An 18,438-nucleotide genomic window follows, 5' to 3' on the forward strand; every position below is an offset into this window, starting at 1 on the left:
TAAGTATAAGATTAGTTATAGAGAATAGTTCCAATTACATTTTATTTAATATCAAAAGATTAGGACTCAATCATCTAAATCATAAGCTCAATTATGATCAATGTTATAAACATACAAATCCTTTAATGTGTGATATTAATTAAAAATAATTTAAGTTAGAAATGTATTTTAATTTTTTAAGGCTCTGCCAAACTAAATACTTGTTAAAATTTTGAGTTATCAAAAATATTATATTTCAAATAAGCAAAATAATATATTCAAACACTCAAATTTATTTTAACTCTCCTTCCTATCGTTTTATCCGTTAAATTTGGCTTTGAACACTAAAAGCATGAAATAAATACACAACACACTCCGAAGTTGGAATCTTATGTCACGAACTCTTTGAACGTTGACATGAAAAAAAAACAAAAAAATTTGTTCTTTGATTTTGAAAGATGCCAATAAAAACTTTTTAATGACAGGCTGGTCAAATTTTTAATGAATATATGACCAAGCGGGTTTTTTAAAAGGTCGGAATTAATCTTTAATAATTTAATCATATTATTGAATTTAAAAAAAAATTCAGCTGAATTTTATTTTATCTTACATAACAATTTTATTTAACAAGTAATTTATAAAATTGGAAAACAACGTTTGAATGGAAGCAACACTGCAGAGGAGTGGAGAAGTTGAGTTGGAAGCCTGGCACGCAAGCAGGTATCTTGGTAATCCAATTATGCTGCAATCATATCTCTTAATATGTGGCATTGGTGCCAAAACAAATTGAAAACATATACTACTTGACATTTCAAGGTTGTTTTATGTCCTTTAGGGAGATGCTGTTTAGTTGAAGCTGTGGGTTTGTATGTCTAGATGAACTTTTGTTATTTGCATGTCTGAATGTGCTTATGTCGGTATATTATGTGGGTTTTGTTGAAGCTGGGTGCGTCTGAATGTTTTTAATTAAAGTTATGTTTGTCTGAATATTTTTTGTTGCCGTATATCTGAGTGTCCTAATGTTAGTGTGATGTATGTCTGAATGTCCTATTGCTAGTGTGGTGTATTTTTGAATGTCCTCTCGTGTATGTCTCGATGTGTTTCTGCTGGAATTGTGTATGTCTCAATGTTTTCTTCATTCGCGGCAGGTGGATGTTCCTCTGAGATTAATTACCTCTAATGAACTACCGGCCATTTTTGCTACATCGTCATTCTCTTATCGCCGCATCCAGTCACTTCTTAAACTGGTTTGCTGGTTTTACAAGTTTTTTTATATTATTCTGTTAAAAAGTTGTTCAAAGAAATGTTTTGTTGCTATGAATATTTTATTGAATGAAGTTTGAGTTTTTCTTAGCCGCGGTAAACTTAAATGTAATAAATTAAAATTAATTGAAATAAAATATAAGCACAGTTAAATAATAAAATTTATTTCCTCTGTGGACGAGAAAAATAATTCAGCAGAATTCAATGCATGTTTCGCAGTTCAGCTTCTTTCATCGTTGTCCCAACGTTTCAACGAGGATTAAATCATGCAACATATTAACGCGCGATATAAAATTTTTATAAAATTGAAGAGATTGGTGAATATTTGAAGTTTTGGTTTTCATTAACAAGTTCGAAAATGAGAGATCGTTGTGCTTTGTGGAAATCTTTCCCTTATGTTATTATTTTAAAATTAACATATTAAAATGATTACTATTTGTTTCATAAATTTTTTGGAAACGATTCTGTACAAATAAATTTTGTTGATGATATCAATAAAACTTCAAGCAACATGGTTAAATCGAAGATTTGTCTCAAGTGACAGATTGGAGGCAAATATTAAAAACTTACAACAATCACACCCAAACTTTTTCTAACCATTTAATTAAATCACAGTTCTCATTATAAAAAATAATAAAAAAAAATTTTGAGTTGGGATTAGGATTAGGTCATGTAACATCTAACAAAAGAACCCATTTCTAATTGTGCCTAATATCTTTATTGAAACGTTGCTCAAAATATTTTTTCTAAAATGTTTTATTTTAAATCAGTTCATCAGACATCATAGTATAACACAAACTATTCAAAAAATCACTGGTTGAGCTGCTTCATATGTTCGGTCTGTTTATGCTGTCTGTTCGGTTTGTTTGTTTATGCTGCTTTTAAGTACTAGAACTGCCTGTTTTCTTGGCTCATTTCGGCGTAAGGTGTCGTGTTTCGTTTTTAGCAGATGAGCTATCGTCAGATCGTCAGTTCAATCATTAGTTCTCTTTCATTTTGCGTCTCCTCTTTCTTCCTCCTGTCTTCTTCACTCACTTTTTTCGTTTGTTTTTATTGCACTGAAATAACACTATTCCACTCAAAGAAACATTGCAGATTGCAATATGGAAGTTCTGTTAAACTTTTATCCATTCACATTAATTAGACTATTTATTTGGTTGTGATACTTATATCATAAGAAATCTAATTTAAGATTTGGAAACGGGCAAAATTCTGTTTCAGAAAAAAATTCATTGAGAGTACATCCTTATTTTAACAACCAGCATAAGAAAAAATTAACTGGAAAATAAAACAATTGTTGACAGAAGCAACACAACATGCAGCCCAACCTTCAAGTGAAATTGCTGTTTAATTCTCAATAAAACAAACATGAATGTGAACATTTTCAATCTATTTTTCATCGCAAATCAATCTCGTACAAATGTTTGCGCTGAGAAATAAATACATTATTATACTCTGGCTATAAAATTTACATTATATAACAAATATAATTTTTAAAAATTCAATTGAAAATTCACGTTAGCTATTATGTTGTGACACAGACAGTACAATAAATTTTATGATGAAACGAGCTGATTTTTAATATAGCTATTTCTAATCATTAAAAAGATTTATTAAATTTTTTGCTGCTTCTTTCAAGAAAAAAAATTATTTTCGTTGATTAGGAACTATTCAAAATAAAACTCTACAATCGATGGTGGATTCCAGTCATAGAAAGACATGCGTTTTTGATTATTAAAATTGCTTTGACAAGCACAATTGTACATTAAAGCGTGGGTGCTTGTGACGGTTTCGATGCATCCGATTTTCCTGCCGTGAAATATTTTTCTTCATTGGTGTTGTTCATCTTTGGAATGCATAGTGTGGCGATCAACGATTTTGTTGAATAATATTTTTTGCTTTGAAAGTAAACATTTGCCAGCGTACGTAGTATGATTGATGGATGGATGCCATGGATGAATGATTGGAAGGTTTTTGCTGGTTGTGCTGTTTGTCAGGCACACCTCACCTTGCCATCATCACGCGCCTGACATCACTATTGATGTGAGTGATAACATTCTCAATGACACGAAGGCCATTGTTGAAGCGAGAAATCATTTCAAACAAATACATTAATGACAAATATGGAAAATCTGAAAACAAATTCAATTATATAAATTAAAAAAATAAAAAAAGCTAAAATTAAGGCACGCAAGACCATCAACCACATCAGCAACAACAACTGCAGCAGCAACAATAACAGCAGCAACAACAACAACAGCAACAAATACAATAACATGAACAGCAAAACACGTTCATCATTCTTACAGCATCATCAACATCAACATCAATCAACCGACAGAAACATTCCAACATCGCTCTGCACCACTTGCATGTAATTCCACTAACTGAACTTATGTTCTGTCTACAAAGCTATCATCATGTTTGTCCCGTTCTTACTTATTGTGTACGATGACTTTTTAGAAAATTTTTTTTGAAAAAATTTTTTGTAACGAAATAATTACTGACTGATGAATGATGAATCTTATCACATTAGCATCTTAATCCTCTTTACGTGGGTATACATATTCATTATATTTATAGTCATCATATCAGAATGAACAGTTGGTTGTTCGATGCTAATTTTGTTGATTTCCGTCGTACTATCATCACCATTATCATCACCCCTCATTATCATCATTATCATCACCCCTCACTATCATCATTATCATCACTCTCTCACTATCATCATTATTATCACTCCCACACTATCATCATTATCATCAAAAACAAATTTATCAACATCTTAGATAAGACATCATCATCGTTAATAACAATGTACGCAGATCACCTCGTTGAAACTTTCATTTCAATCTTATCACTTATCTACCTGGGTAGACAAAAATTTTTTTATTAAAAATTTTTTTTGTTTCTTTATTTTAAATAGATAATTTAATTACATTTATATTTCAATTTCTAAATTGGAAAAGAACTTATTTAAAATTGAAATGTTTCTAATAAATTATTCAGCTTTATTGAATTTTTGTTGAATTTCTAATTTTTAACTTTCTAACTTTTAACTTTTTGGATCAATTTTAAAATAATTAATTTCTGTTTTTACAAAAAATATTTTATATTTTAAAATATTTATAACTAACAATTTAAATGTTATTATATTTCGAATTCAGGTGTTTACATAAATACATAAATTTGAGAGCAGAAATTTTTTTTCGTTTCGTTGTTTTGAACTTGTCTTTCAAATCCTTAACTCGCCCAACCGAAATCTCGCCACGTCAACATTCTGAACGAACAAAAGATGGTTTGAGAGACTCAGCATGACGATCATCTTATTAAACTGCCTCACTCTCGGAATGTATGAGCCCTGCATTGACAGGTTTTTTAAATTTTCAACTTTTAAATTTCAGTCTTAAATTTTGTTTTCTTTGAAAAACATTGCAAAAATAATACGCACCAAACTGATTCATTACATATAAATAAACAGTATCAAACAATCAAACAACAAAAACCACCCATAATGCTGACAGCCTGTGAAATAGTTAAATATTTCTACAGAAAAAGTAAATAGGTGGAAAGCTCTCAGCAAACACATTTGCAAAAACTCTAAGCATTATTGTTTAATTCCTTTTCCATTAACGAGAAGCAATGAGATCAATAGGTGGATCGATGGCGGCATCACAACATCATCGACGTCGTCCGCACAGGCTGTCAATCAAATCGATGCAGCAACCATCCAGGCGGAATCACTGAAGATTCACAATCAGCAGCCACATACAACCCATTAGCAACTGTTACAAACACTTCAGCAGCCACTACAAACACTTCAGCAGCTACTACAAACACTTCAGCAGCTATTCTCTAAGAACTTTCAATACTTTCATTTTGAGAAAAAAATGTCTTCAATAAACTTTCAAACATTACACAAAACCCTGAGCCCACCAACACACACACACACCACACATACACACACGCGCACACACGTACACACACCACACACCTACACACACGCACACAGACCAGTGTGCACAACGACAAAGTGCCACGTCCTTCAGTACTTCGATCACTTCATCTACGCTTTCTTCATCTTCGAGATCAGCGTGAAGATCATCGCCATGGGTTTCATAGGAAAGAACACTTACATGGCCGAGGCGTGGAATGTTCTAGATTTCCTCATCATCATCGCCGGGTTTGTGACTGATGATGATGACAATGATAACGATGATAATTAATAATGTTGATAATGACGACGACGACGATGATGATGTTATTAATGATGATGATGGCGCTGCTAACGATAATGATGATGGTGTTTTTAATGATGATGACGCTGCTAGCGATGATGACGATGATGATGATGATGATAGCAACGGTGATGATGACGATGATTTATGCTGGTAGCAATAATGATAGATAATGTTTACAATTACAACACGGCAAAATGCTTCCTTGATTTATAAACGTGGACGTTTCGTTTTTTGGTGCAAAATAACTTTACAAGCTTTGCGATTTCCATTTGCTGATAAAGTAATGTGATAATGATGATGATGAAAGTAATGGTAATGATGAGGATAATGATGATTATCATGATGCCGGACGTGGTGATGATGATGATGATTGTGGAGATAGTGATGATGGTGATGGCATACTTGCAGCTCTAAACCTAGCATTACAAAATCTATCACACTGAAACAATGCTTGCCTCTTTAAACGAGACAAATATTAATATATTACTGTGTGAACCTTCTGCCCTTAATGTCATGCAAAAGATAATAGAGAGATAGAGATAGATTTAGAAAGAGGAGAGAAAGAGAGAGAAAGAGAAAGAGAACGAAAGAGAGAGAGAGAGAGAGAGAAAGAGAAAGAAAAAAATAAAGAAAAAAGGAGAGAGAAAGAAAAGAGAAAGAGCGTCATCATAAAAATAATTTGAAATTATTAAAACATGTGAGAGAGTTGAGTGAAGTTGTTTATGGCGGGACCATCTGCCGCTCCTCCCTGAGTCACCTCCATAACTCCGACATAACGTCTGCACTGCATCAGCGCTGCATTCTCTCAATATTTCAACATTCCACAGGAAAAATTTAGAAATATTGTTTATGTGCACATAAAAATAATTTCCACTGCTACAGAAATAAAGGCAAACAATTAGAGTAAAAAAAACTACAGGTGAACCGCCATCCTTGCATTCGTTTTGTTCTGTATGCGTGTTTAGCATATTTTTCTATTTTGGTTTACACAAATTTTTATCCAATGAAAGGTTTTACGCATATGGACATTTTAAAATTTTGTTTTAATTTTCAATAGAGACCTATGTGGTAAATTTTATTATTATATTTAGCTGAAGGAAAAAAAAATATTTGGAAATAGAGTTTGCACTATTTCTGTGTGAGTTGTTTGGTTCACTCAGGTTTGAGGCCACGTTGCAAAATTATTGAATTACGACAAATGATATTTTTTTCTGCAAACTTTTAACATTCTTTCTAAACGTTTTTCATTCTTATTAATTAACCAAACAATTCTCGTGAAATCATCATCAGCCAGCATTGCCACTCAAACACCCATCTCTCCATGCGCAATGTAGAAAATGACGTTGTCGTAACATGTTTGGTGCTGGTGAAATTTGAATGAGATAAAAACTAATCACTTAAATGGAGCATTCAATCAAACAATGGAACAATCCCACGGAACGAGAGCATCGCTTATTTGAGGCACGTCCGCAATTAAGATCCAATATCAATTTTCTGTTCTGCTACTATGCAAAATTATTTCCACAAACATCTATCTTCGAGTACATACGAACGCAAATTTTACACTAACACAAGAACATAGAACATTTAAACACACATACGCAAACAAGTTATTTATAAACACACACACAAACAAACACTCACACAAAAAAACACACACACACGCAAACAAACACACACATATATACGTACAAGTTAAAGCCGGTTATACGTTTTCTTGGTACAAACCTTTTAGAGTTCGACCGTAATGATTATGTTGTTTCGTTTGTTAGCTGCTAGGCTTTATAATTTTCAAATTAATGACTTTTTTTACATGAAAGTTTTTTAAATCACGACTTTTAAATATTTAATACGAAAATTTGAATTAGAAAAAGCATAAAACTAATTTGAAAATTATGAAAATTGAAAAAACGAAACCTCATTATTTCATCTTCAGATATTTGTATGTGAGCTTTTTCAATAGAAATATACACAAAACAATCACATGTGTACAAAATCATGCAAAATAAAAAATCAAACTTCACATCTCCCGCCCTGAGTTAGCATATCTACTTCATGCGCACCTATTCATCTCGTACAATTAGAATGTACACGGTCATGAGTTTTTCACACAACTATTACTATTATCATTATTAATTTTATCATCAATGCTAAACTTTGGCTGTGAGTGTGTAAGATGTTAGCGTTACCATCCTAAACATCAGCGACATTGAAGCTCATTAATTCCAACTATAAATATGCCTTGCATTCATATCATTATAAACACATTTTAAAGTTGTCAACATGTCGCTAGAAGTACAAAAAATAAATGTTTAATATTAATTTTTAGGAATATCAATATAAAAGTAGAAATATCGAACTACGATGGTGAAAAGCAAAAAAAGATCAAATTATGAAATATTTTATTTCATATCGGGGAGATTTGAACTCTGAAACCCCTCCCTACTCTGGCTATGCTCAAGAAACACAGACACACAAAAACAGAAAACACATACACACACACTTATGAAACAAACACACAAACAAACAGTGATACACGTACACAACACAGGACCACAGAATACATGGTGGATGACAGTAAGTGGAGTATGTCTGCCATAAGAACCTTTAGAGTGTTGAGACCTCTGCGAGCTATCAACAGAATACCAAGTAGGTGACCATGCAGTAATACATATATGTTGTCGTGGGGCACGCTGTCGTGTGGCGGGCGTGGTGTCGTGTGGCTGGAATTGTATGGTGTGGCGCGGTGTAATGTGGCGTTTTTTATTTTGAAGTTGTGTAGTACAGTAGATTGTCGTTAGAGTGTCGTGTGGTGTTTTTTTTTGCTTCTTACTTTTGTACAAACAAACCTCTGTGTAACATTGCATGTTATAGTTCACTTCGTATTGTTATGAAATGGTTGTGGTAATGTAGTACATGTGTTATGAGGTCCAGTCCTCGTGCAACAAGGTGACGATGTCCTGGAGAGATTGTATGTTGGAATGAAACATGTCAAGAAAGTGACTGACTGACGCGGTATTATGATGTGATTATGTGGGCATCTGATGATGTGATAACACGATTATGGGCTCATTAGAAGATTTTGTTGAAAAATTTACTGTAGCCATGATGTGAATGTGCGGTGATGTGATGGGGTCTTGCTAGTACGTGTTGATGGGCCATTGTTGGGTAATGTGCAACATTCGAGTGATGTGCAACCTTATGGTAATGTACGCTTTTATTGCTGGTAGTCCAAGCAATTTCGTGGCACATTTTGATTTTATTAAATTTAAAAAAAATTTCAACATTTCTGTCAGTGAATTTTAACTAAAATGAAAATTTCATATTTGATTTGGAATAAACCTCGATCAGAAAAAATTATGCTTTACGATAAGATTTTCGGCGAAATGCAAAAGTGCAAAACAAGCGAAAGAAAAGTGACAAATTTCGTGCGACATCCTGCAAAACTTATCTACGATGAGCATTCGTGCAGAGCTAATGTCCTTTCTTAATTTTTAAATGTCTTCTTTTCGGGGCATAACATCATCATCGATGAAGCTAATTAAATCCACACAAAATGGAATAATATTTAATCAGGTGCTCTCTTGCAGTTTCTTCTATTTGCGAGATTTCCAAAATGTCAATAGAATTAGTTTTCTTTAATTTAATATAGAATTTGTAAAAAAAAGTAATATAGATGAGCAGAGCGGAGATTATTGAAAAAATATAAGGGTAGTAGCAGGCAGAAGGCATAACCTCAAGCGTGTAATTAATAATCTCATAATCCCTCATAAGCAGCCCGCTGATAACATGGACCATCCTACCATCATCCTCTGTCCAGGCAGCATGAAAATAATTGACTGATTGTTCTTTTTTATCCTCTTCTCTTCTTCTTTTTTATTCTACAAAATTTTAACAATAATGATAATATTTTATATAATGATTTTTTATTATATTATACGACTAAACAGAGTCACCTAAGATTTTTGGCTTTACACTAAACTTAACGTGGCGTCATTGGTGTAAGAATCGTGTAGAAAAATTTTTTTTTATTGCACATGAATAAACGTTACTTCGTAAAAAGAAGTGTTTATAAATTTTGAAAACGTACTAGAATGAATAATTTTTTAAAACATGTATGAGCAAATTAATGGAATAAATGAATGACATTTTTTTTAAACTTTCAACATTGGTTCAAAATCACTAGTTAAGTTTTCCTCGATGAAATAGAGAACCGTGTGAACGAAGAAAAGCATTATCAATCTCGGAGTTGCATTCTTCGAGCTTGGATGAATTTTATCGATGGTATGGAGTGCGTGCGGCAGTGAAATTTTGAGCAAGCCTCGTTAGTTTTATTAACGTCCGCCACGTTTGCAGTTTATTGTAATCCAGCCATAATATATCCTGATCGTTCATTCTGAAAACTAATTTCATACCTTCAAATTCTGCGATGTAATTTAATCTACTTGCTGTTGATGTTATCGTTGAATTTTAATGAAATCGATCAAACATGGTGTTTCATTAAGCTCCCACGTGTCTGGACTTTCAGACATGTAATGAGATGACAATCAACCAAAGGAGACATTCAGCATTCAAAAAATCATCGTTTTAAAGTTGTAAAACATATTGTCAATGCTCTATAAACTTTAACATTTTATTATTTTACTGCTCAGCATTTCAAACTTTTTTGAAACTTTTAACATCTAGGAATTAGGCACTTGAAAATAAAATTATTCATTTGAAATTTAATTTAACAACTAATTAAACAAAAAATTATACAAATCTTTAATTGAAAATTAAAAAAAAACATGTGTAAAGAATTTTAAAAAATCATTCATTAAACTCAGGTAAATCTATAATTCAGTTTTGTCGATTAATTTCTAATTTAATATTTTAATAATTTAAAATTTAATTAGGTAGTAGAGATGACAGCTTCAGTCGTCAACTTAGAGAAAAATTGAAAAATGACAATAATGAAAAAGTAGATTACTTTTTTCAAACACACCATAATATCAAACATCAACAAAGACAAAAATATGGCATCGAAAAAATTTTTTTAAAAATTTGATTAAATAAATAAAAAAGATATTGTATATTGTAACAAACGAATGATACAAAAAATAGCTGAAATGTATGAGATGTTAGCAAATATTGAAACTAATTACCCAAACCTAATTTATTGAAATTAATGACATTTCACTAACAACTACACTACTACCAGGTATGCGAATCTTAGTGATGTTGCTGCTAGACACGATGCCTATGTTGGGCAATGTTTTGCTGCTCTGCTTCTTTGTCTTCTTCATCTTTGGCATCGTCGGAGTCCAGTTGTGGTCAGGCCTGCTCAGGAACAGATGTTTCCTCAACCTACCTCCTAACGTGTCAACTGGAGAGTTAGTGTCATTGTTCAGCATCTTATAAAATTAATTTTATAAATATTGTAGATATTTTATCATGTTAAATTTATTGCCCGTATTTATTTATGTCTGTTATTAATTGTAGTAGTGTGGTAGTTACTACTCCATTACACCGCATACTGAAAGAAACAAACAGACGCATTGTCATCTTCCCGATAACGTATTTCCTCTTGCCTGATTGATGTTTCCTCATTAAAAATTTAAATCTGCAATCTTGATAGCGCCGTGTCGTTTGGCAAACATATTTCATTTTTGCAGGGTATCTTGTAGGCAACAGACAGACATATCACGTTGCAGCTGTTAGTTTTTGAAGCAGGCGAATGTGAAACAAAAGGCAGATAACGATTACTTCTTTATCTTAGTGAAAAGTAAATTGAATTTAAAGTGCTTGTAGTGCAAAATAGCGCTCTTGGTAGGACATTTAAAACAAACATCTTTTATTGATACGATAATAAAAAACAATTTTTCAACTGTACGATTCAACCAAACTTAAGCAATTTTTCAAAGTTACTCAACATCTATAATTCATTTTGATCGAAAAGGCGCGAAACAATTCTTATTTGGTTGTAAAATGTTTACATTATAAAAAGGTCATTTGTGAAATGTTTTTAGGCTATTCAGTTTCAACTAACTCAATTTTGTTTTTTAAGCATTTTATTTCAATTGTTTCATTCGATTGAAATATTTTACCCTCGCAAACATTTTGATGGGTTATGAATTACGACAAAATAAACAAATATGTATCACACGCTTATTTTACAAAGAGACAAACGATGTCAGTTGCTTATTTTAAAATAAGTTGCTCTGTATTGTATACACACCACTCCTACATTAGCTTCTAACAGACAAACCTCCAGCAAAATTATAAGCTAATCATAATTAAGAAAGACTGGCTGTTGTTGATGAAAACATCGAAACACCAAATATCGTTGACGAGTGAAGCAATACGCAACAAACTTCATATGCGGCAGATGGATGTACCTCTGGGATTAATTACCTCTAATGAACACTACCAGCCATTTCTGCTACATCATCATTCTATTATTGCTGCATCCAGTCACTTCTTAAGCTGATTTGTTGGTTTTACAGGTGTTTTTTTGTATTATTCTGTTAGAATGTTGTTCAAAGAAATGTTTTGTTGCTATGATCTTTGTTTAGCCGCGGTAACCTAAAACGTAGTAAATTACAATTAATTGAAATCAAATATAAACATAATCAAATATTAAAATTTATTTACTCTGTGGGCGAAACAATAATTCAGCAGAATTCAATTCATGTTTGCTGCTTGGCAATCTTTTAAAAAAAAATTCTATTTGTTACTACGGTAATGATGATAATAATGATGATGAAAATGATGAGGATGAATATGACTGAAATTTCAGTGATGATGTGTTCAATAATAATAATAAGCTGGATAGTGAACGTGTCTTTGATGCGTTTGGAAGTTGGAAACACATGAAAATTCAATAATTAGATTCGTTGTTTAGACATCCAACGTTATAAATATTGATATCATGTTTTTTCCTTAATTTCGTTTCGTTTAAAACATAGTTTAACGATGTAAAAGTACAAAAAATTGTCAAAATAATGTTTTGAGTGGTGGCTAGGAATTAAATGCGAAGATATCAGTGCTAAGGCGTTTGGATCGACCGGCAATAACTCTGTTGTTGCAATCAATAACTGTCCCATAATTAAAGTGGTAGGTATTCATTCTACACTCCACACGTATGCTTACTTGCTTGCCTGCATGCCTGCCTACATCTACTCTATTTATCTATTTATCTATAAGTATGTATGTATGTGCCTGTATAAGTTTTTGAGCAACACATAAATACATATTTGTCTGTCTGTATGATAGTTGACAACAAAGGCACACACACGCTTGAATATAAGTATATGCATTTGAATGAATTTTTGAAGGAAGCTTTCCAAAAATTTTACTTCGTCGTTTTCAAGTTATGTTTCCAAAATGAAATGATTATTTTTGGAAGGATGGATAATTACTGCTTTTCCTACGGCAAACAAATAACTTTTATAATTTATTTCAGCGACGAAAGAAAAATAAATACACTGCATTTAATGAATATCTAATGCGAAATGTGTGATATGAAGTTATAAGAAGATATGTGGATGATGATTTACGACGCGGCATTATTTCACGAAATGTAGCGACAAAATTACTTGGAGCGGTAATTATATGAGATTATTATTCAGATGGATGTTTCTCACATGCGTGAATGTTCTGTGTTGTTGCTGCTTGCTGTTGTTGCAACTCACTAGGTGTTGTTGACGTCGTGTGTCCGACACATAATTTCCCGCGTAGGATAATGTAATATATGAACAGTTTTTAGAGGAAAAAAACATTTTATGCAAAAATGCAAGTTTATACTTGCTTGTATGTTCACTTGTTCATACGTTTGCAAATTAGTTAATGTGAAGTTGCATGTGAAGTTGTACCGCGGAGAATGTTTAACCGGTGGTCGTGAGTTATGCCGATGATGTGAGGCTTATGTGTATAAAACAGCAGAATCTAATCAGTAAACATATTACATTACGACAAAAAACAACACGATAAATGTTTGGCAAGGAAAATGCTGAAATATAATTTTTTGTTCTGCGATAGAGGTCACGCAAACTCTGATTGATTTATTATTTCGAATGTTTATATTTTTTATTTCATGTTATTGTTTTTCCACGGAAGAATACTTTGTTTTTCCATTTGGAATATGAAAAAATTAATAAGCTCAATGAAAGGTGACTTTGTTAGCTTGTATTCTTCGCATTGAAAAAGTTGCACTGTTTGGTGATGTCAGACCAGTAAAGTTTGGTGCATTGTTTAATGAAGTTTGTGAAAGTCAGCTTACATATTGCAGGTCATAAAATATGACTGGAGGTGTGCAAGTCACGACATGCGGATACATTTGAAGAACTTGCTAACAGAATGCCTGTAACTGAGCAATCTCACGTTCTTAAACAACACCTATGTCAATCCATGACACAAACCTATTTGTAGGCATACATTTTAATTAAATTCTATACGTAAATGTGCTGGCACTTTCATCAATTTGTTTCATTCAAATATTTGTTGCTTTTTATTATTTCAAACATTTAAATAAAAGTTAAATGAAAATGTTACCAATCTTTGTAACATTAATTTGTTGATTATTGATTATAAAAGTGAAATAAAACGATGCTTTTTAAACAGACAATGCAATTTTTCCAAATACATAAGCATTTATAAAAACGTTCAGCCCTGTTTTATCATCACACATTTCGGCAAACACTTCCTCTCACAAGTTTAGAGTCGATAAATGCAAACGTAAAACAGAGAGAGATCACACAGTTCCTTTTTTTCTCAATTTTCTGTCCTGTCTGTCGCAGCGTTTCCTATTCATCTGTCTTAATGAGAATGAACAGATCAACGCACGTGAAAGTAAACCCATGAACACATACGCTAGCACAGACTCACACAGACATACACGTGTCACACATATACAGACTCACACAGACATACACGTGTCACACATATACATATACGTATAACTGTATATGTATGTATATATATATATATATATATATATATATATATATATATATATACACACATTCGAGAACAACGCGTTTTTAAACAAATATACATCCTTGCCAGTAGACCCGGAGATTTGATGAGTCACAATACTAATTAATTTCCCAACCTTCTAATTAAATTAACTAAAATGTCACAAGAGTTTCATAAAATGGCACTTCAGTAGGTAACGATTGAAATATGCGAAAAATACAATGAATAAAATCATAAAAAATAGTGTAAAGGTATTAACATAAAGATATTTGTTTGATAAAATTCTAATTTTCTTAGCTTTTTTAGCTAAGATTCATATTAAAATTCATTGTTGAACACAAATACGAACGATTGTTTATGAAACTTAAAGTTAAAATGAGGTTCTCATGTTCCTCTTAACTAACTTTTATTGTTTTTAAAGTCAAACTTATTTACAAAAACAGTCGATAAATGGAAAATATTTTTTTCAGCCTCCTCCTTCCGGATCCGTACTCTGGACCCAACGAGGAAGATTTCATCTGCAGCAAACCTTCAGACGAAGGAATGACCAAATGCTCGGAAATTCCAAACTTTGTCTTTGAAGGCATAACGTGCAACGAAACGGCCGTACCCAATTACAATTTAACTCTTCTGCCAAACGGTTTCTGCGTTAACTGGAACCAGTACTACTCGAGTTGCAAGACCGGTCTGAGCAACCCATTCAAGGGCTCAATCTCCTTCGACAATATCGGATTGGCCTGGGTTGCCATCTTTCAGGTTCGTTCATAATTTTTTTACATCTTCTTCAATAATCAATTTTCATGTAGTTGCTTTTTCAACGGTTTGAATTTCAACTGTTGAAAAATTAAAAAGTCTATACCAAGATAATCTTGCACAAAATTGAAAAAATTATTTTCATGGAATTGATAGTTATAGTTAGTTGTAGTTAACAAAGTTTAAATAATAATGAGTTTATATACAAAAACATTTACTCACACATATATTTACACATTAAAATAAAATTACTCTACTTAATCTTTCTTTTTTCAGCAGACTTGTAAACACATCGTTGGATGTATGTGAAAAAATATTTACAAATTTTTACCCAATCGTTTATGAATGTTTTGAAGACCGCCAACATTTATTCACACACTTAGGAAACGTGTGCCCATTAAAGTCAATCTCATTTTCACACGTACACGCACACAAACGTAGAGAATATGAAATTCACAAATTAAAAAAAAATTTCCTGATTACCTTGATATAAAAGCGTATGTTGAAAAAGCGTGAGCGATATGAAAAGTTTACATGCATGTCATCATAATCTTGAATGACAAACGCTTTCAAACACTACGCAATTAATCCCTTCTCTGATTGAGAATATGTTTTTAATGCTTCGCTTTGCTAAATACGCACGTTGTAAAATATCGTTTTGATAAATATTGCATGAGCGTCGCAGCATTACGCGTGAGAGGGTTTACGATTTTTTAATATTTTACCAACAATCGTGTAATCCAGGAAAAAAAATTCTGCAGACGATCAAAAAATTAATTGAACGTATTTCTGTTTATTTTCAATTTTTTTGTTTGTTAGTGTCATTTGTGCTTTTAAAAACTTTATGAAAAAAATTTTCCTAGACTTGAATTATATTTAATAAAATAAATTCTGATTGTACACTACGCAATAGCGCGCAAAGCAGTTGTCAGGAAAAAAATACATGACTAAAGACAGAATTTTTTCAGGAAAAATTTTTCTAAACCTGCGTTGAGTATTTGTATGAATTGAAAATAAAAATCTAGTTAGAGTTAAATGTTTGACAGCTTGAGGTGATTCATTGCTGCACAGGTTCAGTTAACAATAATGTTACTAATTAATGTATCATGAATCTAAATTTTTTTGTTACAATCATCTAATAATTATAATTATTTCGTTAAAATTATTTTTCCAATATTTTCTAGAGGCAACAACAACAAACACAACGCTCACATAAGTACACATGAAATAACACATCACGCACATTGCATGTGATAGTTGGAGATCTCTTCGCAATCGAATCCTATCACTGCAATAAAAGTGACCGACACTTTTCCGTTACACCATCCAATAAATGAATAAATTTATTTTCAATAGTTCTTTGACTCAGTTACGGGATTCAACAAAAAAGCTATTCACACTTTTTGACAGTTCATTCAATAATAATAATACCATTGTGATAGATAAAATTTTTCAACATTTTTTAGCTGAAGATATAATGAAGAAAAAAATATATAAAAACGTATAAAAATTATTGATTTATACATATATGTCCTGTACTGTACACATAAATTATATATAAATATATGTACATTATAAATATATATATATACATTATACATACATCATGCATATAATGTATGTACATTATACATATATATATATATATATATATACATAATAAATTATATATACATATATAAGTTGCGTGTTTTAAGAATAGATTTCTCCCAAGTTGGATTTTTTTAGTGCGGACAGCTGCCAAATTTTTTTCCATATGACAACTGTTTTTTTCCTCGTTTTCCTTCTAAAAGTCAATTAAAAGGCTGCATAAAAATTTAAATGGAGATTAAGTCCTGTCAGGTCTTACTTATTTTGCTGTTATAACGCAAACAGTAAAAGTCGGAGCGCTTTGACAATGTGGCAATACTTCGTGTGATGTTATGGCGGTATATTATGGTGACATGATGTATTGATGTGATTTTGTGCATGATCCATGTTTGATCATTTGGTGTAATACATGAAATGTTGAACGTTTGAAATATTGCTGCATTGATGTAGTGTCATGTTTTGGTGAGGTTATTTCATGCTGGGTGCTGCGGTATGTTGATGTGATTTCGTGAGTTGTGTTGTTCTCAATGAAATATTATCGTGATAAGATTATCCGATTTTACGTAACTTGTTATCATATAATGATATATTAATCACTATCTTAAGATGATATCATAAAATGTGTTGAGATATGGTGATAAAGTTATGATACGGTGATATGTTGAAGTCGTAATATGTTCTGTTTTGTTTGTGTGGGAAAATATTATTTAAGATCCCTTCATGAATTTGATGTGCCAAGTTTTAACCATGGATGGATATAATGTTTCCATGGTTTCAACGTTATAATATCATGCCGTAGTGTCAAGTTTTGTTATATTTTATCACAATACCAATTGGTGATAACCTTAAATAGCAAAAGTTTCCTTGCATGGTGGAGAAATTGTTACGGCTTTTGGAATCACTTGATGTCATATGATGTTATGATGTAATGTAGGAATGTGCTGTAGGAATGTATGATGTAGGGATGTGATGACGTGTGGAGGTGTTGATTGGGATGAAACAATTCATGACGGTTTCATTACGCCAGTTGATTAGTGTTATTGCTTTTTTCGCCTTTGTTTCGAAAATAGTTTTCTGCTGTATTTAGTTTTTTTTTTTGTATTTATTAACGGATGTTTTTAACAAAGCATGTCATTAAAAGAGAGTTTTTGATATAATTATAATTATTTATTGTTAATATAATTTTATCTACTAAATTTCACCTAATATTATTTAAGTTAATTATTACAAATTTATCAAGTAGTCAAAACAAGAAAATAAACACATTTTTCAAAAAAAGAGATTGTTTTGTTCATGTAAAAACAATGTACAAAGTAAAAATTTAATAACATCCTTCACCTTTATTTTATAATCACAAACTGTATACTAATTGAATTTGCGTAACAGTAAGTTTAGATTTTAATAAATAAGTTTTGATTTTGACTTTGAAACGTTTGCTGTTATTTGAAGTATACTAGCAAGCGATTTATCTACTTGTCTTCACGTGTCTGCATTTCAATCGAGCCAGCCTTCTGAGAAACCATTCAGTTCAGATGGGTCGTCCATCTAATAAACTCCCATTGAAACCTCTACTACGAGTATTTCTTGAATCGTTCAACAAATGGTTTTGCTTGCTTCAGTTTTGTAGCTTTTGTGAAATATTTTTATGAAACTTTTA

At 31.8% G+C, this 18,438-nt stretch overlaps 1 protein-coding gene across 1 annotated transcript in view; it reads left to right on the forward strand.

Moving 5' to 3' along the window:
• HELRODRAFT_148954 (hypothetical protein) overlaps positions 1 to 18,438 on the forward strand; it is a gene marked incomplete at both ends in the record, with an annotated part of 66,048 nt that overhangs the window by 27,418 nt on the left and 20,192 nt on the right. Inside the window, 5 exons of the mRNA XM_009011150.1 lie at positions 4,538 to 4,615; positions 5,255 to 5,425; positions 8,035 to 8,132; positions 10,684 to 10,867; positions 14,909 to 15,194. Of these exons, the coding sequence (XP_009009398.1) occupies positions 4,538 to 4,615; positions 5,255 to 5,425; positions 8,035 to 8,132; positions 10,684 to 10,867; positions 14,909 to 15,194 (817 nt within the window). The remainder of the gene's footprint in view (positions 1 to 4,537; positions 4,616 to 5,254; positions 5,426 to 8,034; positions 8,133 to 10,683; positions 10,868 to 14,908; positions 15,195 to 18,438) is intronic.

The sequence above is a fragment of the Helobdella robusta genome, assembly GCF_000326865.2.
Source record: "Helobdella robusta unplaced genomic scaffold HELROscaffold_1, whole genome shotgun sequence".
Taxonomy (NCBI): Eukaryota; Metazoa; Annelida; class Clitellata; order Rhynchobdellida; family Glossiphoniidae; genus Helobdella; species Helobdella robusta.